General features: G+C 38.5%; 1 protein-coding gene across 2 annotated transcripts in view; it reads right to left on the bottom strand.

Moving 5' to 3' along the window:
- NELL2 (neural EGFL like 2) overlaps positions 1-27,954 on the bottom strand; it is a 135,815-nt gene that overhangs the window by 7,846 nt on the left and 100,015 nt on the right. For both annotated transcript variants that reach the window (XM_030959604.1, XM_030959605.1), the window contains exon 16: positions 8,208-8,348. In XM_030959604.1, coding sequence (XP_030815464.1) covers positions 8,208-8,348 — 141 coding nt within the window. The remainder of the gene's footprint in view (positions 1-8,207; positions 8,349-27,954) is intronic.

The following is a 27,954-nucleotide window of genomic DNA, read 5'->3' as shown; positions in this document are numbered from 1 at the left end:
TTCTACTCAAGTAGTCTTTATTTAGCTTTTACGGCTGTTTAAATGGAGAAAAATGATCATGGAAAGAAGCTTCAAAGGGGCGTGAAGTAAATGGATATATGCAATAAAAAGTGGAAAATCAAGTAAAGACTAGAACTACAGAGATTGTAAATATTGAGATACTGAGTTCAGCTCTAAACACAATTTCTCAGCAGTATGGTCCAAATTCTTGATTGAAGTTCATTAAAATTAGGGATGTTATAATTAAATGTCCACCAGAGGAGTGAGATAAAATAAGCAATATGGTCATGCATATATCTTTCACCACAAGCATAAAAACCTCAAAAATAAAACACTCAGGCTTTGGGTTCAACAATGGAAATGAAACCTCCAATCCACCTCAAGAACACTCAGTTTAAAGCAAAATAATTCAATTACCTTTTTAATTGTAAGCATGGCTATGGTCAAAAGACCAAAAAAGTTAACAAGTTGCTAACATGAATATGAATTGGGATGAAAAACAGCAGGGAAATTATTAGAACACTATTGTACAAATCAGCAGCATAGTGGATTTCCTTCAAATGCTTTGTGCAGTAACAGTGGCATAATCTTAAAAAGAATTGCATAATTACTAGGGCTTATGGGAAGATTGGGGGAAATAACATTTGAGAAAAAATAAAAAGATATGGATTGCTCATCTCTAAAAGAACATGAGCAAGAAGAGATATAACAAAAAAACCCCCAAAACAAAACAAAGCAAAAAAAAAAAAAAAAAAAAACTCCAAAAAAGAAGACATGTTGAGAGCTTTTTTCTCCATACTGGCTAACATACTAGATAAGGGACAGTGAATGGAACTGAAAGACAACAAATTTATGCCCGATAAAAGCAAATAACTTTTCATACAATGCATAAACTAACTACGACACTCACTGCTACAGAATCCTAGGAGGCAAAAACCAATTGCATAGCCAAAAGTGTATAAAGCCAGCCAGAATATTCAATTTTCAGTGCTAACAGATTTTTGGAGAGATTGTGATTTTTGGATACATTTCATGCATTAGGGCCCATGATACACTTATTTACGTAACAGATAATCCAGAACAGGCAAATCATCTCAGATCTCTACATCTTCTACCTCCCTGCCTTCTGAAGCATCTGGAGGCAGTCACTGCTGTAACAGGGCAGGAGATAACTGGGACCATGAACCTAAGCCAGTGTGTCTGAAACATCACTGGCACATCAGACAGGAAACCTACCCCAACAGTCAGGATACATAACCAGTGGAACAGTGGCCCTGCAGAGGCTGCCCAGAATCTCAGCTTGAAGGTTTTTAGAAAAGTAGTGAACAGGAATGGTTTGAGTGATGCCACTTTGGGCAGAGCAGAGGGATGGAAGAGCAACTCTCTCCTTCCTATATTTTCTCTTAAATCCAGCCAGAAAGTAATATAACCTGGCAATTTAAAACTAAGGTATAGCTGTTCTTAAGTCATGCAATAACAAGAACAGACACAAATTCAGTTTAAACTTAATGATTCGGATTAACAGCAAGATTATCTTTATTATCAAAGTTATTTTTGATAAATTACTTTCCAAAACTTGTATTCATTTGGACACTCTTCTGTACATCATTTTCACACAGCTGTCATAAATTTATACTGTCACTTCTCAGCAACCTATCTACTTAACAGAAGGCATACTCTTCTACTTAACAGAAGACATACTTAATGAGGTAACTGGACAAAGTTCAGCTGTCATGTAAATAAAAAAGCTTTCCTTTAAACAACAAATGGTAATCCTATAAACACTGACTCTGCTTTCGGCACTCATACACAAGTCTATTTCACAATTTTCCCATGAGAAAAAGGCTTCTGAGGTTTATTTTTCAACACAGTCACAGTAAGTGAAAATAATGTAGGTTTCATCATTGACTCTGGTATTGAGCCGAGCTTATCTGGCATTGAGAACTTCTGAAAATTCCCAGTCTTGTTTTTTTCAGTTGTTTGATTTATGAAAATAAATGTTCTGGATAGGACAATTTAAATATCCCTACTCACAGCAGGAGCTATTTACATTTTGATTCTAACCTAATCAGAAACAGCAGTGTGTTTATGATGCAGCAAGAGAAACACCAACTTTTCATGCATGAAACTCTCATCTGCATTATTCATCCACATCAAACTTCAGGCATTATCAGCAAAGAACTTGCACACAAATCATCCATACCAAGCAAAACTTTGTTCAGTTTTTTTTATTTTAGACTTTTAATAGATGGTGAATCATGTTACTGAAATTGTGCTCACAGCCATAACCAGCTATGGACAAGCCACACTGGGTGGTGCATCTTTTGTGTTTGAAAAGAGGAGATGGGTAAGATTACAGATTGCATATTCCACTCTATCCAGCCACAAAGCCATTTTATGACTTCTTCTATGCTGTATACCCAAAACAACCCCCAGCCCCCTCCCAAAAGAAACTAAAACAAAAAAACCAAAAGAGTCCCCCACAAACCACTCAAGAACAAATAGTTCACTTCAGGCTATTTACAATACACTGCTTAAGAACCAAGCAGCTTGAATGTTAGGACATTAGAACATTATGTCTCAAAAGACTTGGATGTTTGCCTCAATAAAAAAAAACCCAACAGAAATGAAATGTAACTAGTTATCTAGTGCTAAACTGAGAATCAGTTCTTATTTATCTAACCTACACGAAAAATTAAAGCAGCTGTCATCTGTCTCATTTTTAAGGATTTTCCTCTTCTTACATCATCTCTTACAACCTAATGTTGCAATAACAAAGGAATATCATGGGAGAAGAAGTAGTAATACATGTTACAGAAAACCAGGAGTTAATTCTATAACAAATAATTTACTGCCTACACAGGAAAAATACCAGACTAAAGCCATACAATATGGTGACAGTACTTGGAATGACTAAACTCCATCTGCAGTAATTGTGAGACTGCAGACATAGAAAACTCCATAAAAATGGGAATTTCAATTGCTCCAGGTTGTGACCCAAGGTTGTATTTAAGAGATTCACTGACTGTTTCTTGGAAGAGGAAGTCAAAGAAACACAGAGGAACAAAGCACCATTTCACTTGGCCCTGAGCAGCCAGCAGCCTCTGATTCAGAATGTCTCATCGTTCTGATATTGGTTAGACTCATTTTTTTAAAGAAAAGGGGAACATTTGTATCACTGAGAAATATTGGAAGAGATGACTTGGGAGGGTGGACAGTTCATTTGCTCTGAAGCCACTGAAGTTTCTCAGTTACCTTTCCTCTGAGGAATAGCATTAGCTCAGCAAGGTGAAAGTACCAGGATACCTGAGTACCTTTTGCTTCAGGCAAAAAAGGAAGGAGTGCATTTGCCAGGGAACGTCTGAGCAGAAAATTCTATTTCTGTTCTTTTCTGTCCCAAGTAGATCTATTGACTGGTGTAATCATTCTTCAAAGAGCAAGTGAATTGTGAATAACTTATTTCTGAGTTCATGTAAGCCACCTGTGAGAGTGCATACCAGATGTGGAAGATGAAGAGCTGAGACTTCAGATGTTGGTAACATCAGCTTGACAGAAATATCATTTCCCTATACAGTGAAACGTGTGTTCAAATTGCTGTCTTATAAAATATAGGAGTCAAGTTTCTGTTTTATCAGTCCTTTTATAAAAGACGAGAAAATCTGGAAATTTTGTTTTCTTCCCACACTCCAGAATATTGAAATACTAATGTGTCTCCATATCTGCCTTCTGTTTGGTGATGCTTAAGTTGGGTTCACAAATTCAATACTGAAGCCTTAATGCCTATAACTCTATTTGGGATAAATGGAAAAAAGAAAGAAGTCACTTTATTTGCTAACCTTTAATGATCATGAATAAAAGCAAAAGGATTTTGATGGAGCTTTGTGAGTGCTAGTAAGATTTCCTGCTGAAGATTAATGATTTTTTATTTCCTGTTTCACTTAATTGCTGTTAAAAACAAAGCTTCTGATAAACCTAAGTGTAGGACTCCAAACTGATAGTGGTTTTTCAACTTCAAGAAATCTCATGCACTAGTTAAAATACTGGATCCGGTGTGAGATAAATTGAGACATCCCGATAGCCAGCAATTCCTCTGCCTTCCAGATCCAAAGACATAGATGCTGAAGTGACCATTTTGGACTTTGCTCAGTCAGTAAGGCTGGGGAGCATACTGAGGCTTGTAATATGCCTCCATCCCTCATTATCCTGGATTGTTGAAAACAGACTTCAAGTGGAGCCTCAGCCTCTGTGCTGTCAGGCTGGCTGCTCTGTCACACAGAGAAGTAAGTGATTCTAATTCTGGAACAGGATGGCAGAAAAAACTCATAAGATACTTTAGAACAGAAAACCCAAATGGGAGTTCACATATGGATAGACCCTTACAACCAAAAAAAAAGATTCTTTTATGAATTGGGCATTCTGGATTGATCTATCCAAATCTTTCATTTGCATCTGTCTCATTTAAAGAATGTAGTACCTGCTGAGAGTGAAGGCACATTGATCTCACATTCTATACTAACAACAGCTGGTACTTGACAGATACTCTTGGTAAGTCCTAAGGGGCTGCCTTAATTAGGTGAGCTTTCTTTGGATGTGGATGTGTGACAAACAACTGCTGAGGCATAACCTGCGCTATTCTGGTACAAACCAATATAGCCTCCCTCTTCAACTGATTATGGAAGCTTTCAGACATTGCAAAGGACAAATTCAAAGGAATAAGGATGTTACACAGAACTGCAGGGCAAACATTAATGGGGCCTGAACTTTCTTATTTTAGGATTTTGCCCTCAGTTCTTCTAGGTTTTTTTTTACTGCAATGAAGCCTGAGGATGCAATATCTACTCCCTTAGCCCAACTTTCTTTATGAAATGGTACATAAGAGACAACCTTCAGTACCAGTAAGACTGTTTAAAGAAACTATAAAGAAAAGCTGTCAGGGGCAAAGAGGAAGATACAAGTTAATATACCATACTGAGTGCTATATTTACATATATAAAATTTAAGACTTCCCAAAGCCATACAGTCTCAAGAACTACATGGCTTATATTCACATTTCTGGAAATATAACAAGGCATAACATAATTTTATTTCCAAGGGAAAAACAGCAAGAGTTGCTAAGAGGTTGAAGCCCTACAGCTGCATTTCCCATAATTTCTCTCAGTAATTTTTACAGACACCATAGGTCTACCTGGGGGTATAATGTGAATCAAAACTATTAACAAAGAGATCTCTAGGTCTTCCATTGCCTGTAGGTACAATAAAATGAGATCATGAATTTTTGCATTCAAGTACATTAGTCAAAATATTCAATATTCTCAGTGTGCCAAGGAAGCAGCAGTAGCCAAGGTCAATAGATGTGTAAAATAGGCAATTCAGTAACTATTATTTCATTATCAAGCACAGACAAAGTCCAGCGCTACCAAGGAGCCCAGCTCTAGGTAGGAATATTTAGCATGATGTCCTAAAAGGGATAGGTGCATTGGAATTCTGTTAAAATAAGGCTTTTAAGGAAATGCTCTCATGTATCTGTGATTTTAACAGAGGTGTTTCCACATGGATTTTTAAAATTTGAGTCTTTGCTGAAGAAAACAAAGAACTGATTACACCGACCACTGAAACGCTTTGTGCAGTATTATCAGCACATGTGCAGGGGACATAAAGAGACCCAGCTTTGAGGAAGGCTATGTAGAACAATCAAGAAAGAAAATCTTCCTTGGCTTTTAAAGGTTTTTTCCTCTAGAAGAAGGGACTTACTTCAAGACAACTCTAAAACTTACAAAAGATGAGTCAAGTCAAGCCTATTATGCACTCTATATAAAACACTACTTTGAAGTAGTTCACACTGTTCCTCCTTCTACAGCTCTGCAAGCTGAAGCACTTGCACAAGACAGAAAGTTTCAGAGGATGCTGGTCCTGGATAGAGTTGAAGATGAGAATTGGAGAACTGTGATTTGAAATTAGAGATTAGTATAGGCTGGAAGCTGCTGCCCCATTAAAGTGACTGTCTAAAAGACCACCCTCCAACAGCTCAATCTAATCACATCTAACTAGGGGTTACTGAAGAACTATCAAAAGCAATCCATTTTCTTTTGTCTTTAAATCCAGTAGGGAAATGTCCTGCAGGGGAAAGAGCTGACAGCAGAGAAGACGATTGCTTCTGCACAATGATGTTGTGCTACTGCAAGTTCAACTTCCCACATTGCAATGGATTTTAGGTTGTCTCTTCATTCCCCTTCTGGTTTTATTTTTATCTGAGACAACATGTCACAAGATACAATCCAATAAAAAATGATGTGGTAAAACTAATCAAATATCTAGCCTTCCTCCCCATCAAAGCCAGGCTGGAGCAATCTGGTCTAGGGAGATGTGTCCTTGCCCAGGAGGGTTGGAACTATGTGATCTTTAAGGTATCTTTCGATCCAAGACATTCTGTAATTCTGTGATCTCAAGTTGCTAAGGATCCCAATGTTTGGAGCTGCAATCAATCAAACTGAAAGTGTTCCACTGTTAGTCACTAGGGTTGTCAGCAATGAAGATAGTTTTCTGGCATCTGTGATTTAATTCTAATTACTTGTTATCCTCTGTGTACATTTAATAAAGAGCTGCTGGCTCTTTGTAGAAAAGGTCAAAACAGTCTAATAATTGCAGCTTCAGTACACATGTAGCAATCCCACATTTCTTTTCCCTTGGCTTTTCATTTGTTTAGAATTTGCTGCTTAATTGATACTTGTTTGAACACATCGTAACACAGTCACTGTATCGTGTATTTCTCTTGAGATAGCATGTGCCAAACCACTATCTTCAACCCACCAGGTAAGTGTTATACTGACATTGAAGATAAAACTTGGGATATTGAGAATATTTCCATAAATGCCTGGCTGGACTATTTATTTCCTGTGCCACGAGTGACAGAAGTGCAATGTTATAATCAGAGGGATCACAACTTATTCTTTGCACCTTCCTGTCCTAACTCCTGGCCAGCTAACACTGACATTTAGTTAGTTCTTGATAAAGAAAGCTCAACTTATGAAAGCAGTGGTTGCCTTAAATTGCTGATTCCTTCTGGGAATACAGGCTTTCAGCTGTGATGAAAATGTGTTGAAATAAAGTATTGATGATGGGTATACCAGAAAGGTCATTCTCACTCCTGGAGAACTGTCTGTGTGTCTGCCTTAGAGAAATTAATTCAATTGCTTCCCTTTGGGACTGATGCAGCCCACCAATGTGAGTTTAAACAGCAATAAGAAAGCTTACTGTGTGAGCACTGAATATTTCAGCACTCAGAGAAAGAAGGGAGTAAGAGTGATAATTTTGCCCTGAGAAGTGCATGGCAAAAAAAGACTGGCTTGCTCTGTTATTTAAGAGCAGCAGCATGAAATATCTTATGATATCTTAATGAATAACATTATAAGATGTTATTAAGATATCTTAATGAATAACATTCCATACTAAGAGATCTGAATCTGAAAGTAATTGTGTTCTTATTAATCTGCTGTTCTCTCTAACGTCATTCATGAACACAGAAAACCTTTCCATCCCCTTGTCCCCCTTGTCACTCTCTTGTCCCCTACACCTTGTGCCAGCCCTACATCCACTGAGCTCCCTAGTTTGTGATGCAGGTCTGCAAATTGCTGCCTTCTAGAAGCAGTTAGCCATTACACAGGAGAAACATCACAGTATGTCCAAGGTATAGGTAAGGGTCCCAGGGATACATAATCATTTTCTGCAGTGGGAAATATTTTTATCAAGAACTATTTCAGTGTATGAGGAAAACAGAGTGGAAGAAATGAGGTCTGGATTGAGGCCCATTTCCTATACACAAAGAATCTGACATACAAACAGATTACGGTGGAGTGACAGATTACAGTGCATGCTACCGGCCCACAGGAAATCACTTATGCAAGGGACAAGCACAGAACCAGATGTAAGGCCAGAGAAATTGCATTTCAATCACCATGCCTGACTTTACATATTATGTTAGTAAAACACAGAAATGCTCCACTAATGCTCCACGTTCTAGGAATATTCATGTTTTTATTCTTTTGCCTTTGATGATGATGCTTATTTAGACTGTAATTCTTTTGGGTCAAGGTTTAAATTTCACTGCAGTTTTTAAGACAATGCTTGACCAAAACAATCTGAAACACTAGACATTTTCTGTACACTTTCATGGGAACCATAACAGTACCCCACCTTTTTTAGACACTGACCTTCACAGGATTCTCCACTTGGTGAAAACATCCCATTGTCATGGTAGCCATCTCTGCATTCGCAGTGGTACCAGCCGGGCAGGTTAATGCAGTTAGCACGGCTGTCGCACTGAACAAAGCCATCCGAGCACTCATCAATGTCTGTTTATTAACAACAACAAAACAGAGGAAAATTCACACAGAGAAAAGTGCTGTATTCATTCAAAGAAAGAATGATATCCCTGGTGTTTCTAGGTTTCACAGAATTATTTTCATTACTGACACTTGAATTTGCAGAATTAATGGCAATGAAGTTTTGAATTGTTTCCATAAAAATACTTGGCTAATGATTTTGGGCCTAACAGCAGCAGAGGTACTGCTTATCCCAATTTACTGCCTACATAGTAACGACTCATTTTGTCACAAAACACGACAGGTAATCTGACATCTGTTTAAACTGCCCCTAATATGAAGAAAATAATTAGGTCCCAGTTCATATAATAAGATCTTAACCCTTTGAGTAGTGCAGGTTGCCTTATAAAATAGATTTTTTTCTCTAGGGGTATATAAAAACATTAAATATTTACTCGGGTCCTTGCTTATGCTTTTGGTGACACCAATTTTAGGTTAGAAGGGCTTCCCTATCCTGTGGAGTTCCTGTTGATTTATACCAGCACCTCTGAATCTCTACATAACTGACTGCAGGCTCCTCTCTAATCATCAAGGAAAACAACTGAGTTTCCAAACAAATGCTTAAATCATGAGCGTGAAACACAACACATTCTCCTTCTCCTGGAAATTCCTTTGGGAAGTGCGTCTTTTAAACCAACAACTTCCACTGACTAAACTTTACAATAATGATTTATCATAGAATGGTTTTTAATGCACTCACTAGATCTGAAATCCACCAAAGCATGTTCTAAAGACCTGTACTCACGGACGTAGCAGAGATGCAGAGAACTTTATGATATGTTCACTTCCATTTGGTACACAGTAAACTGTGCTAAAGAATAGGTCCCAGAGTATGAGTGCTGTTAACAGTTAGGGAATACTGGAGTATGAAGTCAAACAGGAGTAAAACTGAGTTGTTCCCCATCAGATCACTGCCTTATCACTGTGTTTTATACCAGAAGTAGCATTCCTATCTGAGCATCAAGCTGACTGAAAGGAGCCTACAGAACCAACACAAAGGGAGGCACAACATGTGCAAACTGCCTTCAGAAACAAAAAGCTCTAATCACCCTCCACCATGAGTTTGAACAACAAATAAACTCTCAGTGTACTGGCCACTCCGGCCAAAGCAAGGTTCAACCTTTCTTCAAAGGTTGAATCTTTAAAACTAAAAGCTGAAGTAACAAATTAAGACTCAAACTCTTGAAGTACATCAGCAGTTGACCTGGCATCCTCTAGGACGCAGATATGAAGGAGAGGTGTGATGTGACCACTGAGAAACACGAGAAATATGTCAAAATTCTGCCCACAGTCCCTGTTACCTCCCATTTTTATGTCATTTGCTTTTTTCATAGGAGGAAGTGTAAACTGGCTAAGAAAATAAACTGTGAGCTACAATAAAGTAAGGAATCTCTTTTCTGAGAATAATAATGTGTGGCTAGATAGACATATTCTTACCAAGTATTCTGTGAAACCTATTCAAAGACAAACTTTTTAAAACCCTGAGACTTCCTCATCCATTGAGAACACTTTGTTCCACATTTCAAGGTGATAAAAATATCAGTGTGTGGGGAACACCTGCATAAACTACAAGGTATAGCGCAGTCACCCACATTTGGTTTTGAGTTGTGTTTTTCTTATACATGATGGGAGTACATGGGATGCACTCTGGGTATTTTATTTACATGCTAAATAATTGTTTTAAAAATTTCTTTGGAATAACTCTACAACTCTATAATGAGCGTACTGGTTTTTAAAAGCTTTACAGGTCCTTGACAAAACCTCATTAGAAATTTTTGCTATGATGAATCAATCTGATTTTCTATCAACAGTATCTCTAAACAGGCATCCCTGATGTACATTATCAGTACTTATGATGATAAAAACAACCAATACTCCTGCTGCAATATTGCAGCAAGTGTAAATTTTGCTGCTTTGTGCACCACAAATTAAGTCGTAAGTCTCTATTGGTTAAAAAAAAAATTCAACTCCACTATGAATTCCAAGATAATCATCTGAGTAGTTGTGCTGCAGGACTGAGAAATGCCAAACCTTTACAATCTTCCACTGCTCAGTGTGTTTCTTTCTAAATCAGTATAAACTCTGGCCTTTTTCTTGTGAGCAGCCAGGAGCCAGTGGGACCTCAGAGGTGTCTGAGAGATCAGAGGAAGATCAATGAAAATTATGTTACAGTACTGAGAAAAGGTTGGCTTGCAGTCTGTGTCTTATCTACTGCTACTCACTCAGAAAGCCACAGATAACTCACGAAAAGGAAAAGAAAAGAAAGGACTGCAACCTGGAAGTTCCCTTACCACTGGGGAATGTGCTGCCCGGCTGCCAGCTGGCCTGGCAGAACAGAAGTGACCCCACTGAACACTTGGGATCACCTGGCCAGTACAATATAACATGTGGTTGGCTAAAGCTGCAAACTCCAGAGAACCAATAGTGCATGTCCACTCAGAGGCTGAAGGAGAAGAGCTGCTGTCAAGATTTGATGTTAATCTTCATACTGGCTACTTAATTATGTTGCATTAAGACACTGGAGGGCATACACTTCTTCGGGAAAGTGGAATGTATTTATTGGTGACGAGTTGGAAAAACAAGTGTTATTTTGGTCAAAGTAACAGATATGAATCAAAGAAAGAGGAGCCTGTGCTCCTCTTTTCAGAAAAATTTATCTGTGAATCTATAAGCCTTACAAGTGTAAGAGCAATATCACATGCGCAAGTGGAATGCATTCAGATGAACTCCTTGATTATTCAGGAAAAACAAGCCCTGAACGTCACATCAGTATTGGTTAAGTGACAACAAAAGCAGCTTCTCTGTATTTATTTGCAAACTAGCTGATGAATCTGTAACACAAGAAGTATTACTTGGGATGAAATGCTTTACCTGATGTCAATAAACAAAGAAATACATTCTTCTGGTTTTGTTATGATTGCATGCAAAGTTGGGGTGGAGTTACATAAGAAAGCCTCATCGTAAGCATGTATGGAAGCACACTGCAGGTCTTGAAGAATGTCTCACTCCTCACAGACTGCATGCATTGGAACCATTGGTGCATCCATGCATCCAGGCTGAATAAGCCATTACTCCTTTCAGGATTTTGCAGCAAAGAAAGGAAATCCAAAACACTTCTCACCACTAATTTTTAGGCAAATGACATCTTAAGCATGTGCCAGTCGGTTTCAGAATATAGATGTTTTTTATACACAGAATTTTGTTTTAATTCTCACAGCTAATGCTGATAATTAATTCACATAGAAACATGCTCTGTAATGGGACAAAATGTGACTGTTGCAACTCTGTTAAACAGGAAACCGCAGCAGAAATGTGTCTTACAAAGCAAAAGCACTGATTTAATGGAAAAATTTCTTGACATTTGGATAAAAAGATTTCTGTTTTCAAATAGGCATAGCATGGCTCAGAAGCGCTGCAAAATTATCTACAACTGAAATTATCTTATTAGTATGGGAAAAGCAGAGAGAAATAATTTCCCCCTGTCCAATGGTGAAATCTTCTTGGATGAATCATCTTGCAGCTGCTCAGTCAGAGGTATAAGCTGACAAGAGAAGAAAAACTGATTGAAGTTTTGCTTGGCCAGTGGCTATGGTCTATCAGTGGACTATATGGAATATTAACATTGATAATGAAGTCCTGTTTGATGCTGTACTAGAAAAGCATGGAAAATGAAATATTACCCTATAAAAGAAAGTTAGCAAAAGGCTTTATATTTTCACTTGTGCCAATCAGCCTTCTTATTTCCATATTTGTTACCCATTTTTCAACTCAAAATTTTAAACTTTTTTTGCTGAGGCCTCATTCTAATAAAGTAGACACAGAATCAGAGGCATTTTGAAAGTAAGAGCTGTATATGCCTAGCTCCCCTTGACATGACATTTGCTCTCCCAAATACCTTCCATATACCTTGGGATCACTCATTTCCTTAACTGTGCCAAGAGTTTCAGCTATTATATCCTTTTCTCTTGGGAACACTGAGAAAACTCTGCTCCCTGAAGAGTAAAGTAAGATCATTAGCAAATTATCCACTGGTACAAAAAGAAGAAAAGGAGAACTGTCTGATTCATATTATTAGAGAATTTCTGTATAATAGGACTTTTTGAAGACTGAAAGTGTTATAAAATTGCCAATTAGAAAGATAGCAGTTCTCTTTCATCCAGCAACAGGGCCAAGCTCTAATGTAGTCAAGCTACACTCAACAAAGAACCATGGTGGGGGGGAGGAGTGTTGCTACCATTTTATATTACTCACTTCAAGACTTAAATGTTAATCATCAAATCCTCCTCTTAGAAAAGCCTGCACTCACAAACTTAGAGAGACACAGAGCAAAACACAGTCCATAAATATTTTCTGTCATAAACTGCTTTATCCAGGTCAATACAAACCAAAGTCCTCGCTTGTCAAGAAGTCAACACCACAGATTGGAAGCTGTGTATATTTAGAACTTAGCTGTCTCCACACTGGAAGGTTTTCTGTGACAGAATACTATCTGGCACCTAGCTAAGACTGCCAATTAACAGAGATTCCCAATTGCAATAATCTGTCCCAGTGCTAATTGGGTTTTGTCACTGGGTATGGCTACAGAGATTAATGAGCAGCCAATATCTTCCAAAATGTTCAGTCACTCCTGACTCAGCCTAAATTTGAGATCCCATTTCAATGGCAACAGCCTTTCCAGCCTAACACTAACCTCCTGAGCCATCCACATCCCAGCCCCATATACAGTATAAATAAAGTGCAAACAAACAACTGAAAGAAAAAAGCATTTCAGCAACAGATCACTGAGTAAGTGCTTTAGGAGACTTGGAAGCTGCTTAAACAGATAAATCTTCAATATTTGGGTTTTTTTCATGAGTACATTTGGAACAGTCAGACTCCAATATGCCTTTGCATATGTCAATACAATTTCAAGGATATTATGTCTGGCTTTTACATAAAAGGTCATGTTTCAACTATTCAGATTTATGCTCAGATAACAGAATATACAGTAGTATTAAGATGATGTCTAGGTTATCTAATTTTAGTAAATATGGAAGGAGGAAAAGGCCTTATTCAATAGGACTAAATGAAAGTTCACTGTACTACATGCAGTATTTGCTATCAAGGACTCAATTTTCTGGACTAGCCTTGAAAAGGGTTCATCTCTGATGCAAATTCTAAAGTCCCATCTCTTGCATTTAAGAACCAAAAAGTGTTTGTTTTGGTTTTCATGTGACAACAGATTAGTTCAATATACCAGAGTAGCATACCGGAGTAGTTCAATATACTGGAGCTATCTTACTGTTAAAACAAAACAGTAAGGATTTGGGGATTTTATTCCACTGCATTCTCATATACCATATGCATATAAATTATCATAAAGAGGAATAAACCCCTCAAGAATACAGTGGCTAAGAATGCTGACATAATCCAGGAAGATATCAGTTATACCAGAAAACTTAAGTTGTTTGGAATTCCTTTTAAATCTATTTTGCAAAGTTTGAGCAACTCCTTTTTTTTTTTTTGTAACACTGTACCTGACTTCAAAAAGAACTTTCTCCCTCTGTCAATCACAGTCCTAGAGCCTGATTTTTGTTTACAGTCTCACTCTGATTTGTCATGTTTGAGGAACTCTTTGAAGATGATAACATATCTTGAGTACTAGGACATTCTTTTTATGCATTCTCACATCAAAGTTGTCATTAAACCATAGAATATTCTTGATTTTAATTACAATTTCATCCCAACACTTTATTCAGTTACAAGTTTAAATCATAAAGGGCAAGATTACAGATGGCCCATGGGACACAGCAGGGAGAGGAGTCACCCACAATTCTATCCTAGCATAACACAGTTCCATGAGCAGAAGAACTTTCTCTACACAGCACTAGAAACACTAGTTATCTCAGATACAGCCTTCAGAGAAAAGTAAAGACTGTGGCACTTCCTCTCCCTGCTCCCCTGGATAATGAATAAGGCCCATCTTGGGGGAAAAAAAAATTATTTGGAATGTCTTTGGAGTTGCTGCTTCCATCGCAACACCTCCCAGATCTAGTAGAACTTCTGGTTAAGTCATCTTAAAATTGCTTTGACAGGTGGAGTCAGTGCTGCAGATGATATGTTCTTCACTAAAAATTTCCAACTGTCATGTTGCATGAAAAAATAGCTACTATTATAACAGGTCTTTTCTTTTTTCATTTTAATCCCAGCAAGACCATGATTGCAGTTTATAAAGTACCCTGCCCATGGAAAACTAATTTAGTTACATTAATGAAAAGGAAGCAAAATGTGATTGAGAATGTAATACAGAATTATAGTTCATTAATTCTTCAAGCATGCAATTTTCCAGACTCCTGATCCCCCATTGATTTCTGCACACCCCCATAGGTCCTGCTAAATGCCAGGAAAAAAGAAATTCAATCGTGTTGGTATTTCATGTGTGGTAGTGGCAGTGCTCCAAAATTAGATAGAAATGTTATCAAAGGGAATTTTCCACTGACTGCTTCACCATGTGGCCCTGCTAACAATTCTTTGTTGTGAAAAATGGATCAATCACAGATCACACCAATAATTGAAACTGTGCCTCCCATTGCACACCCAATATCATCAAAGGAAGTGTATTTGTAGCAAATACAAATTGGAATTCAGAGCACCTAATTGGCCATGAATTAGGTGCATTCATGAATACTGTAAAATAAAAAGAATTTATTTTTCAGCTCTATTGTGTCTGATCATGTCAATCCATATTAGAAAGACTAATTAAGAGGAATTGGGCCTCTATATTTAGTTGTTGACAAAGAGGTGGTTTTGCTTTCACTGAGTTCATCATTCTCAGTACAGCATCTAATGTCAACAGTAACACATGCTTCTGTTTGCTCATTAGCCCTATCTTGAAAAACAAAAGTACTTCTTTTCTCCAAGATAGCAAAAACACTTTTATACCTTGACATACCTGTTTTAGACACCTACTACCATCTGAAAGTGACATCACTCCATCTGCACATGAGAAACAGGGCTAACACACTAGTGGCCAGCTGCAAAGACAGGTAAGGGTAGCTGAGTTCTAAGCAAAAGGGAACTAATTTGAAAAGAGAAGAACTAGTTTTGCCAAATGTTACCTCTTTTCCAGTGGGTGTGAAGGAAGCCTTCACTTGCACAGTGTACTGACGAAAGGTCTTGGGTTTCCTCAAGTGAGGAGTCAAGGCAGTCATAAACATGAGTTAGGATGTTTACACATGAAAGGCTGATGCAACCAGTATATTCTCAGCCTTGTAAAAGGTTGTTTCAGATCAGTTCTGTTAAGAATTACAGTAAATTCCCAAGCACTTAGTTCAGAGCTAAATTATGGAAAACAAACAAAAGAGCCCTCAAAGCAACTCAAACACAGCTTGGGGAACTAGGAATTGTTTTTGACACCCTGATTTGAGCTTGGTCTCCTGCCACAGTCCTCTTCTCTTTGGTCAGGTGATTGCACATAGTATATGTGTGCTAAAGTTTAAGACATTCTTACATACATGTGCTTACCAGTGGCTTCTTACCAGGACTCTTAGTCCATAGACAACTAATTTGCATTGCTACTCCTGAACTGTGGAATCATGTAGAGATGGTATAAAATTGCTAAAGCATAGAAAAAGGAAAAAAAAACTACACACGTCATTCTTTCATGCTATAGTTGACAACAATTCATCAAGAAAACAATAAATATTCTCAATATAAATATGAAAAAGCTGTAGAAACAGCTTAAAACTAAATCACTATTCCTTTGCTTGGGCTATAAACATATCATTGGCATGATATGTACAGAGACTGCAGACATCCTCATGTTGACAGCAAAAGGAAGAGTTCCATAGGGATACAGGACAATGACTGGCAGTGTTATAGATTTTAATTCCACTAATAGTTGAATGACTCATAATTCATGAGAGAGCTTACAGTGAGTGATGAAGGTCATCCCCATCTCTCTTATATAATAGAAGAAAATTATATTATAATGCTGCCCAGTCGAACTATTCACATTCTATTTATAGCCCACTGTATTTTAAGAATGTAGTTGAAACTTTAGTTTTCATGTTTAATAAAGGACTTTTTTCCCCATAGCAAATAATAGCTAAGTAGTGGATGCATTTAGATTTTTTTAGAAATAACAAGAAAACCCTGTCTCCTTAGAGTTGTTTTGTAGTATTCTCTCTTCCCTGGTTTCTTTCTCCCCATGTTGTTTTTCTTAAGCTGCTATATATATGATTAGAGTTTTGCAACAAGCTAAAGAAAGATATAAAGAGAAAAAGGTAAGTATCATTATGTGACTCTTCAGCAAAGAAAAAAATATTTTGTGATTTAAAATTGTTGAGGCTGAGGGAGGAAAGAAATAATATGCATCCAAGAAACTGTGTCAGGCAAGGAATATGGAGAAAAAGACACGGAAGGATGAAGCAGCAAGGCATCTTTAGCTATGAAACTGAAAGGACGAGGTAAGCAGGGTTCATGTCTAAATCTAGAATGTGCATTAAATTCAATATGGGCATTTTTTGTTTAAATTCTGTCAAAGATTTTCTTTGTGAATAATTATAAATAAAAATGTAAAGCAAAGTAAAGCAAGTAAACATTCCAAGCTTCTGAAGTACTCTCACTGCTATTTTGGAGCTAATTTTTCCTATCTGAGAAAAATTCAGGTGAGAAGAGGGAGAGCGACCTTCCTTTCAAACATTGCAGGCAGGCAAAAGTATCTGATCTGCAGAACCCTGGCTTACCTCTTTGCTTGCTGCAGATCTCGTTTCTTTACCGTCAAAGACAAGTTTTAAACCTTTTTTCTATATAATGAGATAGCCATTTTTGAATATGCCCTCCATGAAGGTCAAAGGGGTTTTTTTAGGTTTTACAAATTCACTGTACTTCCCACTGACAAACAATGTGCTATAAACCCCACCATGTTTTCTCTCAGCTATTGACATGTTTAACAGAGGGGCGAGGGGAGAAGAAATGAGATTACCTGCATCCTACCTGGACTTCTGCTACTGTCTTCTCATGGAAACTTTGTCACCTACTCAATTTTCCGTGTATGGCTTGATCCCAAATCTGTAAAATGAGGAGAAAGTGGGGTACCATCTACCCCTTGCCCTTTCTCTCCCACCTGCCTTATTTGGTAGTACAGATAGAGCACAGAAGTCACAAGGACACTCACGGATAGTAATTGTCCATATTGGGGCTGATGTTATTTAATATTTTCATTAATGCCATGGATGAAGGGATCTGCTGCACCCTCAGCATGTTTGCAGGTGACACCAAGCTGAGTGGTGCAGCTGACACACCTGGAGCACAGGATGCCATCCAGAGGGACCTGGACAGGCCTGAGCAGGGGGTCCATGGGAATCTCACAGGGTGTGACAAGGCCAAGGGCAGGGTGCTGCACCTGGGTTGGGGCAAACCCTGGTATCAGCACAGGCTGGGGATGGACAGATGGAGAGCAGCCCTGCTGAGAGGGACTCGGGGGTGCTGGGGGAGGAGAGGCTGGACATGATCCAGAGAGCCAAAGCTGGGCATGGCCCAGAAAGTTAAACGCATCCTGGGCTGCATCAAAAGAGACATGATTAGACAGTCAAGGGAGGTGATTCTGCCCCTCCTCTGCCACTCTACTCCACTCTGGAGAGACCTCACCCACAGCGCTGCAGCCAGCTATGGGGCCCCCACCAGAGGGAGGACATGGACCTGCTGGGGTGAGTCCAGAGGAGATCCAACAAGATCATTAGAGGGATGAAGCAATTATCCTACAAGGAAAGGCTGAGAGAATTTGAATTGTTCAGCCAGGAAAAGAGAAGACTTCAGGGTAACCTAATTGTGGCCTTCCAGAACCTGAAGGGAACTTAAAGGAAAGATTGGATGAGACTATCTACAAAGAGCATGCAGTGACAGAAAAAAGGGAATGGCTTGGAAAACTGAGAGTAGGTCTAAATCAGATGTTAAGAAGTTATTTACTATGAGGGTGGTGCAGCTCTGGAAGAGGTTGCCCAGAGAAGCTGTGGATGCCCATTCCTGAAGGTGTTCAAGGCCAGGTTGGACAGAGCTCTGAGCAACCTGGTACAGGGAAAAGTGTCCCTGCCAACGGCAGAGGGGCTGGAACTAGATGGTCTTAAAGGTCCCTTCTAATCTAAACTACTCTATGTTTTTGTGATACTCTGACTGAAGTCTTGCATTATTTGGTTCTGACAGATCTCACAATGTAGACCACAAATGTTTTTGTAGAAGTATAATAGCCCCCAATACAGTTCTGCTGCCCTCTAAGGATGTTTGATTTTTACAGATACTTGAAATACTAGTCTGATATAGCACCAGCACCCAGTCATTAACTTCATATTATTATACATTCTCAAGGAAAATATTTGGAAAAGGGGAAGAGCAGGAAGTTGTTTTGTACACAAACACAATGAGTTTCAGAATCTCACCAACAGCTTATCTATACCATTTATGCCAAGTTTGCAACCCATCCATTGGCTGCACATGTCTATCTTTCTGTAGCCTTAATTAACACTTGGAACATTGTTAACATAGAGCATTCCTTGCAGGAAAGTCATATTCTCCGGGGTTAGCTGAACACAGTTTCTGAGATTGCCAATCATGTTTTCTTTTTCTGTTTTAAGCTTCCTCTTAATAGTAAATACAAAGACTTGGCTTTTATGGGAGCATAGTTAGCTGAAGTTTGCTGAAATTATTAATTATAATAAGAACTGAAATTACAATAATTTATTATTTGCTAGATTCTTATCAGTATTAAGGAATATGCAGTATTCTCTTTTGAGCAACAATCCTTTCTGAATCTAAACTTGAACTGTAAACATTACAGACTCAGGTTTCTGTGCTTATTTCTGAATGAAAACCTGCAAATGTATTAATCTTTTCCATGAGGAAAAAAATCTCATGGAGAAGGGTTTCAGCAGAAACTCCGTGCTGGAGTTTCTGGTACTCTCTGCAAATGATCTTCCAAATTATTTTGAGCTGGAGAATAAATTTTAACCAGTTTAGGCCCTTCACACAAATGAATTGAGGATGTTCAGGCAAGGCAAATGGAACACATACGTTATGTTGTGTTTGCATGGCCAGGTTTTCTAAGGAAGAGAGGCTACAGCAGTGGCTGCTGTGAGAAGTTGTCTGAAGCTTCTCCCATGTCCAACAGAGCCAATGCCAGCCCTCTCCAAGATGGACCTGCCACCGGCCAAGTCCAAGCTGGGATAGTCTATTTAAGAAGGGGAAAAAGGCACTACACAGTTAGCTACTGTAGAGCTTATCAACAGAACAGAAGCTGGAATGATGATGGCTCCTAACCTCATGATTGGTGTAAGGCTTATCAAGAGGACTACAGGAACAAAAATACAGGAGCCAAAAGTACTCTCTGCTCCAGAACAGCCAAATGAGATTTCTCAGAAACTTTCTAGGAATATCAGATTTGACAGTACAAATTAGGCCTGTCTGCCTGGAACAGTCACGCTCTGTGAGTGAGGTTATTTCTCCCTATTTATCTCCAGTCAGGAGCAGATACAGATATTGTGCCCTATGTAGTACATCAGGAAACTACATTAACCAGAAGCATGTAAGCAGTGCAGAAGTCCAAATTCCTAGAATTACTGTTCTGAGAAACTATTTCTTTGAAACTGAGGCAAGTGAAAAAAAAATTAAAATATATATATATATATATATCATTTCCAAGTTCTGAAAGGACTCGGTGACACCACCAAGATATTGGATTTGATAGTTCACGGGAGCCCAGTTCAGTATTTGAGTCATTGCTCTTATGCACATACAGTGCCTAAGTAGCTGCTACATACAGTGGCTCAGAAGGTAAAATTTAATCATTTTCACCCTGGGCAATACAAAAAGTATAGTAAAGTGACTCTGCAAATTACTGTGTTGATTTTTACAAATTCTTGTCTAAATTTCAAGTCACCTTATATTTTGAAAGCATTAAAAATTTTTACAGCCACAAGGAAAGCAGCAATGTTATCACTCAGGTGACTGGTACATTTATATGGCTTTGTAAGGAAATACCTCATACAGCCATATCCTGCTAACCTCTCCTTAAGTCACCAAAAAAATTCTACCTGAGGATGCTTATTTCAAATTGCATAACTGTAGTTCAGTGATAGGACTGCAGAACACATTACATATTCAAAATTCATTATTAGGGTTCCCTATTAACTGACTGGAAATTTATCGTAGTGACATATTAGTGTAAGTTAGAACTAGTCACTATGCTTAAAGAAGACACAGAAGCTGATGCTATAGGATTCTTCCCATAAGTTTGCTCATGATGCTACTATCTGCTTTTCCTATGGGCAACACTAAATACACTAGTTATGTGCATTGCCCCAGTAAACCAAGGCTAGTTCAAGCTCTGTTCTAGCTTCTGAAATAAGTACCTGACATGCAACATAGCCATCTTTGAGAAGGACAAGACTGTAATGCAGACTACTCTTTACTCAGCCTGTGCAAGCTGAGTAGTGACTTTATGTAGCAGAGATGCAATTTATAAAGCATGTTTCAACATCCTCAGCAAAATCATTACATTATTTTTAGCAGCTGGGCCCTGTCTCTTTCTGCTGAAATGGAAACCTCAGAGGATATTAATTAAATGAAGCGTAATTCAGAAGTGTTTCCATTTCAGAGATTCAGCTCCTAAGGATAAAAAGCACAGTTAGATATTTACTGTTAAAGTTTAAGTTAAGCCTGTTTAAACAGGACATTGAGATCTCTGTGTTTTCATCTACATTCAAGCTATGGCTGGAAAGCTGAAACCTCTGAACCCAACATGCCACATATCCAAATTTCATCAGGGCAGGAAGCTAGGAGATTTGCCAAGGGAATGGAGAGCACTTGGAAGTACTCGAAGAAGTAAAATGGCAGTGATTCCCCAAGGCTATGGCAACAAAGTCCAGCAATGAGCTGGACATGTAGTAAACTGGATCTCAACTACTTGCAAGGCACAATTGAGTTTCTTTGGGCTCTGCCCTCGGCAATTTTTTTTTTTAATGCACCAAAGGAAAAGCTTACAACAGCTCGCAAACTTTGAAAATTACTGTCATTGAAATGCAAGACTTACAGCGACTCCAAAGGCCTGACTTTCAGAACATAATGAATTCCTATGGCACACTGGCATCTATTAAAATGTTTTATGCTGCAAATCATGCTTAGGAACTCTTTGTTTGCAGAAGTTTTTCCAGACTCTATAGAGTAGCTCAACTTCCTCTTATTTCCATGAATTCAAGTCAGATCTTAATGCAAATAAAATATTCCCTGACAAAAGTATCCTCTAAGTTTCAAACTTAGGAGTCCAAAACCAGGAACCTGAATACTCAAGACACCAAATTCCAAAGAAGTCCAGTGGACTGTGAAAACAAATGAAATAGGGGAGGTGTCCCTTCTTCCTATAACTCTTGCTTTGGACAGTCCATGAGCCTGTGTTCCCTTTATGTTTATTCCACTTCTCTTGCTCCCTTCTTTTGTTTGTTCCTTCACTAAACCCCCCAGCAATCCCTTAAGGACTTCAGAGAATGAAAATATTAACCCTAATATGCTTTCTGCTGAAATAGTTTCTTGTTATACTCATCTACCCCAGGACACAACTGGCTTCCCCTGCTAGACTATGAAGGGCACACATCTTAATCCAGCTTTGTGCAGGACCTTGCATACTTATACCACAAATTTCAGCCTCTTGGTATTATTGTTATAAATCCCAATCTGCTATCAGTAACTTAAAACTGAGCAAATGGCAGATTCCTGAGTTGCTCAGAAAGTTTTGACTGTGATACTCTCACAGCTTACAGATAGTGCAGCCAAGAATTCTTAAGAATTCTGCCAAAAGTAATTTTGGTTCTTAAAGCCTTGGTTCAAATTCTATAGGCTTCAACTACCATTTGTGTCACAGCTTTACCTTCAGAGTCTACCTGGCCACAAAATGATGGTGGTTGGTTGAACTGAACACAAGGGATCAAGAGCTTAAATGGAAGCTGTTCTCTTGTCATGCTAAAACTACTAAAACACTTCATTTTTGCAAACTCAGCCAAATTAACAAGCTCTCCGGTTACTTTGACAAAGTCTTCTTTTCCAATACAAATAAAACATTTTTCCTAATAACCGGGAAATCATAATTAGAAGATTTTCACAAGCTTTCTTTGAAATACAAGTAAAAACAGCCTTTAATAACCTGAGGTCTGTTATTATTATGGTCAGTGCACATGAAAAAACTAATCTGGATTTGCTGAGAAGATTAATAGTCATGCATATTAATTATTTAGCTTATATAGATTATTTAGCAGAAAATGGACAAGATCTGATCTACAACAATTATTTATCAAAACCACTTCTCTGAGTCATATTTCAGCATACTGAAGTACAAATGTTGCAAGAATTTGCTTTAGTAACATCCCTTAAGGGGGAAGTTTTCCATACATGGAAAAGAAAAAGGAAAAAAAATGCAGAGATCCAAATAATAGTTTTTCCTTGACTTTGGCTACTTCTGATAAGAGCTTAGGTGAGAGAGGGTCATCTCACCCTGATCCATCACTCACCACTTTTTTCCATAAATTCGGTTGCACCTTTAATTGAGTCAAATGTTATAATAATGTATGGCTGAATTAATGTAGAATCTGTAAGCTAAAATTTTTCTCAATTGTTGCTTTCAAAGCTTTGTCTGCCAGTTTATTTTCAGCAGGTTGAATGTGGATTGTTTAGGAACAGGTGGACATGATTCCTGCAATAACCAAGGAAAATTCATTAGCAGGAAATTCAAATAGCAGAAAATCATCCAAAAACTTGCAGCCACCTGTTAACAAATACTACATCAAAACACTACTAGCAACACACTCTGCTTTTTTATCTCATGCATAATTAAAGGCTGTCCATAGGAAGACTCAAAGTACAAAACAAGTGTGGAAACTCAAAAAAAGAAGCTGACAAGCAGCAAAAATGCAGTAATCTTGTATGCACACACTAGCAGATATGCATATATCGTAGGAGAACAGGTCCACTCTTAAAGCTCTGTCACCAGATTAAAGGAGAGTTGCAGTAACATCAAGCAAATCTAACAAAGTCATCCTATTCTGGTTCTAAATCTAACACGCTTCAAATACAATTTAAGACAGCGCTTAAAAATGCCAATTGAAGAATTCAAAATTTTGCAATCAAATAAGACAGTATTAAGTCAGGTATTTCTGACTTAATTAACCAGGCACAAATACATTTGGATTTACTTGGTAGTCTCATCTCTACACTGCAGAAAGCTGCTCTACTTGATAAAGTGCTGGTGTGCCTTATAAAACTTAAAATTTTTTAAATATATAAACCCCATTTCCCTAGGCCAATGAATGTATCCCCAACATTAATGTCTCAATCTGTATCCTCTGGGAGGAGACACAGAAATTCTCCCACTCATTTTTGTGACTTGATGACTTTTAGCCTAGTTTTTATGGCTTAATATTAATTGTTTTAAAAGGTGGTATAGGCTGATATATCTGCATATGAGTCTTCCATCTGCTGCCTCATTCCACTGGTCCATTTCCACATAACACAGGTCATGATTAATCTAAAAGGCTCCCAACAGATCATTCAAAGGTGTTGTAACAGCTCTGTGCTCTGTTAACTGCAAGACAGTCCACAGTGAATACAGCACACTGAAATAGGCAACCAGCAGTAACAGCTGATTCTCCTTTTTATGTTTCCAACAGAAATGAGACTCCTGCTGATGCCCCAGAAGCACCATTTTGGAAGCAAAAAATTTTATGAAACCATTCTCACTTACACAGTACTTCACTTCTCTTTGCAAAAGCTGCAGAGTTTAGGCTGCACAGGCAGGATCTAAGCATGGACAGCATCATCCCTCTCAGGCTTTGGGACAAATATAGATACTGATTGAGTATGCAAAAATGGGTTTTGGAAAGGAAATTCTAAACAGTGAGATGCTCAACACCTTCTTTACGTTGGTCTTTTTAGGTAAGATTTGCCTTCAGGTGTCCCAGGTTACCAAGACCAGTGGAAAATTCTGTCTGAAGCAAGAAAAATCTACCCATGGTGGAGAAGGATCAATATCTAAATAAACTGGAAAAAAAACACCGGTCAATCAAACCTGACTGGATGCACCCAGGAGTGCTGAGGAAGCTGGATCATGTCACACTTGAGGCCAACCTGAATTGTCTTTGAAAGGCTAAGGTGACTGAAAGAAGCTCCTCAGAAATGGAAGAAAGCAAATGCCCTTCCTATCTTTGAAAAAGGCAAGGATCCAGGGAACTATAGATTAGTCAGCCTTACCTCCACCCTGAGATGATTGTGGTACCCTCTAAACAGATTAAGGACAAGAAAGTAATTTGGAACAGTCAATACTGATTCATGAAGAGGAAATCATGCCTGACCAACCTGATAGCCATGTAAAGTAAGATGACTAGGTTTGGTGAACGGGAGAAGAGCAGTACATGTTGGTTACCTTAGTAAAAATTTTGATACTCACATAACATCCTGAGACAAGCTAAAAAGTGCAGGATAAATAAATAGAGAGATAGACAGAAAACCTACAGAGTTTCCAGTGTCAGATAGCTCTGATGAGCTATACAACATCCACTTGGAGACTAGTCACTTATGAACATACACCCAAGTAAACATCAGGTGCTGGGCCAGGACTGCTTAACATCTGCACAATAAGGCAGAGAGCATCCTCAGCACATTTTCAGATTATAGGAAATTTGGAGGAGAAGTTGCTACACCAGATAGTGACATTCAGAGGGACCTCAACAGGCTGGAGAAACTGGCCACTGGGAATTTCTTCAAGTTCAGAGGCAAATGCAAAGTCCTACAATGATTAAGAAACAACCTCAGGCACCAGAGCAGCGGTGGAAAAGCTACTCGATAGAAACCAATCTGGAGGTGCTGGTGGACATGAGCTGAACACGAGGCAGCATTGTGCACTTGCAGCAAGGGTGGCCAACAGCCTCCAGAGTTGCATTAGGAAGATTATTGCCAGCAGGTCATGGGACATGATCGTGCCCCCCTATTTCATGCTGCTAGATCCTCTCTGGAGTGCTGGGTCTTGCACTGTTTTCCCTAGTACAGGAGAGCCATGGAGCAAATCCAGTGCAGTGCAGTGAAGATGATTTATGGATTAGAGCATCTGTCATACCAGGAGAGGCTAATAGAGCTGAGATGTTCAGCCTGGAAATGAAAAGGCTGAAGGGAAACTTATAACTGTGTAAAAATACCTAACAGCGTTGGAAGGAGCTAGAAACTCTCAGTCATGTCCAGAAAAGGGACTAGGGACATGGCAAATTTGATGTGAACATAATGAAAATAATTTTTTTGTACTCTGAGGGTGATTGAACACTGGAATTGGTTGCCCAGAGAACTTGTGGAGTCTCCAACCCTAAAAACACTGCAAATCCAACAGGGCACAGTCCTGTATGCCAGCTGTAGAAGCCAGTTGTATTTGACCCTGCTCTGAGCAGAGGGGTGAGACAAGATGATCTCCAGAAGTCCCTTCCAACTTCATCCTTTCTTTTCTATGATTCTGAGAAATGATTTAAACAGAACTCTTAAACCACCTTCTACAGAAGGAAACAGTAAGAACTGATGATTGCATTTTCTAGGTTATTGTTGGGGTGTGGATTCAATCTCCTGATAATTAATTCATAGGTTCAGCAGCTGCCGACAATGTCTACATAACTGAATATTTTAAGTTTAAAATCCCAGGATTCTTCAATAAGCAGTTTTAAAATATGTGTAGCATAAACAGAAATAAGTGATGTGCAATTTTAAAACAGATTTGGCACCTTTACATGAATCCTCCCCCTTCTCTGTATGCGATAGCAATAGAAGACATTTGCCTAGAGAAGATTGCATCACCTTTGCAGACACAGAGACTGTTCAAAGGGAAGCTTCCAGCATAAATTATTTGCAGCAGGCTTGAAACATTTCAAGCCTAACGAGAAGTACCTTCAGCAAACTCAGCTACATTCACTATGAGTGAATGCGTACTGTTTGAAGCTTCAGTTTTCTTTTAAGGCTATGTACAGCACCCTCTTTCTTACAGTGAAGTCTCAAAAAAAATCAGCTTTTACTCTTTTACCCACCAGATACCTCTTCCATTTGCCACTCTCACTGTATTTCAGACTGCATGTTTCAAAGCCATGCACAGGTAGATGACAATCCTACTCTGCATATTAGTCTCCACATGAGGTGACCAGACCTGTGCTCCTGTGGCCGACCTCTAGCATTATTTATTTCTACAGCAGGAAAAAAATACCATGTTCAACTGAAATTAAACAGGAGAGAGGGTCTTCTCCTCAGAAAACTGAGCTATGAAATTGGTTTGCTGCTGGCAAACTGGCTCCCCATCATAGCAACATTATCACTAGCTATGTGATATCAGGTCACCACCATACTAACTTGATATTAAACATTGAGATCAGGTATTCAGAAAGGCACAAGATGTCATCCAAGCCTCTGCCTGCCTCCCTATATGTTTCCTGAAGGGCAGGGAGGATAGAAGTTAGGCCAGCAGCTCAGATTCTTTTGAAAGACATTTGGGGCTGAATGCAGTTAATCTAACTTAAGTCAGCTTAAGATACTTGAATTTACTGGACTGGGGACTGAGTGTCTCTGGTTTGTCCTATAAAGATGGGAGTATAGGCAGGACTTCCAGGGTCACTTCTAAAAAGCCAGTAAGATCTCTCTTTGATAGTGGCTATTAATATTGACTGTAGAAGGAAACTAAGGAGAATATGCTTCTAGTCCACACACTTCAGATAGGAGTACAAAGCTGCAGAAGATGATTATGCACTTTGAAACTACACATGCTATATTTAGTTGAGAACAGGAGAGCAGTTCAAGGAGCATATAAGACAGCTATCACTAAAACAAATTAACTGCTTTAATACTTGAGCAATATCTTAGCATACAATTTATTCCAAGCAGTGTTACAATGGAGAGACCTTGGTACCCTGTATTGTGGTATGTACAGTCTGTGAAATAGTGAGCAATACTTGAAAACTTGTTCTTTTAACATTGTTTTAGAAATAAATGACCAATTAGGATGCTGCTTTTCACACAGCAGCCCTTGTGTGTTATGTGGGAATATCTGATCAAATACAGAAGAATGAAAACAACCACATTTCTCACCTCTCAAATAGACCAGATAATACAGAATTCAGACTGGTCTGTGTTTTTCATTAAACAAGATATGTTTACAAGTCAAATGAAAGCAATACTTGCTCAAATGACCTCCTTTCTACTGTTTGGAAGATTTATTGAAGGCAATATAGAACAGCAACAATAGTCAATCATAGGTGGCAGACTGCCCTTTTATTAGGCATACTGAAGCCAATTAATCTAAGAAAGCTTTCTCCCTTTACCTCCTGGAGGCAAGTATGCTTAGAATGCATTTAAAAATTCTGCAGCAATAAAGGTGCTGAAGCTATTAATTTGAACTTTGAAAAATTATTTACAGGCACTTGAGATGCTAAGAATTAACATTCTCCATACTCTGCTGGGCAATATAATTTGATTAGATCTAGGACTTAAAAAATAAAGTTCTAAAACAAAGCCTTGTGATACTGCCATCCTCAGGGGTAGC

This window comes from Camarhynchus parvulus, chromosome 1A, assembly GCF_901933205.1.
Source record: "Camarhynchus parvulus chromosome 1A, STF_HiC, whole genome shotgun sequence".
Lineage (NCBI taxonomy): Eukaryota > Metazoa > Chordata > Aves > Passeriformes > Thraupidae > Camarhynchus > Camarhynchus parvulus.
The sequence above is the reverse complement of the archived record's forward strand: the minus strand, read 5'-3'. Positions and strand labels throughout refer to the sequence as shown.